This window comes from Alligator sinensis, unplaced genomic scaffold (genome assembly GCF_000455745.1).
Source record: "Alligator sinensis unplaced genomic scaffold, ASM45574v1 scaffold1089_1, whole genome shotgun sequence".
Classification (NCBI taxonomy): Eukaryota; Metazoa; Chordata; order Crocodylia; family Alligatoridae; genus Alligator; species Alligator sinensis.
This window is the reverse complement of record NW_005842030.1, coordinates 2,621,920-2,624,736: the sequence shown is the minus strand read 5'-3', so window position 1 is coordinate 2,624,736 and position 2,817 is coordinate 2,621,920. Positions and strand designations below refer to the sequence as shown.

The following is a 2,817-nucleotide window of genomic DNA, read 5'->3' as shown; positions in this document are numbered from 1 at the left end:
TACAATTCTCTCCAATTTATTAATTTTTTCCCATGGGGCTGTGAGTAAAGTAAAAATAGCCTGTTTAATTCAGGGTGGAAAAGTGAGGGGAGATTGCTGCACAAATCCCAGCACACAAATGCAGAGGCAAAGAGAAAGAAGCCTCTCCCCAAAATGCAGAGCAGCCTCCTATCTGCTTCAGGGATGCTGCTAATGTTGCCAGGACACAGGTGGTCAGAACCAGGGGTGAAAGTTGAGGTTTCTTCCTGGAGAATCCAGTCAGGGAACGAGTTGGGATCAGGAGTCAGAAGCAGAATGGCCTAATGACCCTGAAGCAAGTCTGTTGAATGGCCGGCAGATAATTAAGTCAGGTGAATTTTGGTAGAGGCCCTGGGGCCTCCCCCAGCCAATCAGGAAGGTTAGCTGTGCTAGACCATCATCCCAGAAGCCAGCTGTGGCTTCTGACAAATGCTTTAGATCTTTGGCAGATGTGGCTTCTATGTCTGATATGTTCCCCAATGGACTCTCAAAGAGTTCAAAACTCAGGAGTGCTAATGCATTTGTGGCTCTTTGGATTGTGATGGTGAAAAGTATAAGACATTTGGAGTGGTAGAAATTGAGAAAAAATAGTTACAGGACAAAAAGCATACACGTTACTAGGCAGCCTGAATTTGTATCTTCCTCAGGCTGTTCTTCGTTGATTTGTTCTCCCTGATTTATTATTTCAGTGTTGCTAACAAAACTTATTGAGCACTTTGCAAAGGCACAGACCACCAAACCCCTCTGCTTGAAGTCACGGAGAGTTGTGGGTGTCCAGCAATTTTGAAAATCTGGCCTGGATTTTTTTGTGTTCTGTTCTGCTCATTGGCAGTTCCCTTTCAGCTTTCCCCCTGCTGATTTGTTTTTTCTGCATCTGCATGCAACTCTTCATCATACCCCTAAGATTCCTTTCTTTCCCACCTGGTGCCTGCAGACCTATTTTTTATTTTTCCCCAAGTCAGGATGGAGAAACAGCTTACTTGCTCCTTCCCTTTCTTTCCCTTCCTAATCATGTATTTGTACATCCCCCCACGTTATTGGATTTTTTCAACATTTTTCATCTTCCCCACTATGAAGTACATGCACGACCACAGCCATCTCACCTCTCACTCCAGTAGGAACATGAAGAGTAGGATGAGAGAGATTGAGGAAAAGGCAAAACGCAGCTGGCCATCATCCAGCCCTGTGGAATAGAATATTCAAATACAATGTGTGTAAAGGATGTAGGTTCAAGAATTAAATCCTTCCAAGATTTGCATCCTCAGGACTCAGCTTGGCAAACACTTCTCAGTATCATTTTCAGTATCGTCCTGTCTCCTAAATAAAAGGCAGCCCAGTCTAGCGTGGTGCTAGTCAAATACCAGCTAACCGGTGTGGGCAACTTCTCATGTCACTCGGCAAGCAGAGACCAAAGGCACAAAGATGTTGCCTCCACTTCTTATACTATTATTCACCATTTTAGGGATTGAGATCATTGCTGGCTTTATGGGAAATGGATTTATTGCAGCCCTTATTTGCAGTGATTGGATCAGAAATAGAAAAATCTCTTCTTCTGACACGATCCTGATCTCTTTGAGCATATCGAGATTTGTCTTGCAGGGGACCATAACAGTGTATATCCACAGTCTCTACTTTCCAGGCATGCCCAAGCTGGCTACTTTATATAAAGCATTCTGTATCTTGTGGATGTTTGTAAAACATGCCAGTCTGTATGTAGTTCAGCACCTGGCTCAGTGTCTTCTACCGTGTGAAGATTATCAACTTTACACAACTGATTTTACTGCGAATGAAGCTGAGAATTTCTGGGATGGTTCCCTGGTTTCTTCTGGGGTCAATGCTGGTCTCTTCTATCACCACATTGCCAATGTTTTGGATTTTTCCCAGCATTTCCTCCCACAACTCTACTGGAAACCATGTAAACAACTCTGTGAAGAGCACTGCTTTGGACACCTCATCGCTCAGCATTGCTTCTCTTTATTGTGCAGGTTGTTTCTTTCCTCTTACAATATCATTCTTCACTTCAGTCCTGTTGATTGTTTCTCTGTGGAAGCACACCAAAAAGATGCAACACAACACAACCAGCTGCCAAGATCCCAGGACAAACGTTCATGCAAATGCCATTAAAACTCTGGTGTCTTTCCTTATTCTCTATCTTTCTAGTTTCATCGCTCAAATCCCTTTGATACTGTTAGCCTCACAAAATAGCCATACCTGGGAAGTTGCAGTCTCATTAGTAGTGGTTGCTGCATATCCATCAGGACACTCCATTATCTTGATCTTAATTAATTCCAAACTGAAACAGGCATCAGTGAGATTGTTCAACTACACAATGTACCCTCTGACAAAAGGGACTCCTTAAATCTCATTAGAAGACTTGAGAAAAGCACTTCTGTTGCAACCAAATGGGAATCAATCCTGGATTTCCCTTTTCTCCACATCTATTTGTATTTACCATCTTTATTCAGTAGCCACTTCCACCTCTTTGTTTTTTCCATGATTGGCACTCCATATAACAGTGGTCACCAACCAGTGGATCTTGATCCACCGGTAGATCTTGGAGCCTCTTGTAGTAGATCTTGGGGGCTCTTGGAGTTGATTTGAGGTTGGGGTGGGGGCTGAGTTCCCATGTGCATGCGCACATGCGCCCCATCCCAGCAGCTCAGTCCATGGGGGAGGGAAGAGGTGAGGGCCAGATTGAGGCCCCCACGGTGAGGGACAGTGCTGCAGAGGCAGGAGCAGGAGTACGTAGAGTGGGGTCCTGGCCGGGTGGGACTTTCCTGCTGGGGAGGTGCACCCCAA

At 44.7% G+C, this 2,817-nt stretch overlaps 1 protein-coding gene across 1 annotated transcript; it reads left to right on the top strand.

The window, feature by feature from the left end:
* Positions 1-1,440: 1,440 nt before the first annotated feature.
* LOC102379672 (taste receptor type 2 member 40-like) lies at positions 1,441-2,377 on the top strand. The gene is given in 2 exon segments (XM_014519318.1): positions 1,441-1,734; positions 1,736-2,377. Coding segments are annotated over 2 exon segments (936 nt in total).
* The last annotated feature ends 440 nt before the right edge of the window (positions 2,378-2,817 follow it).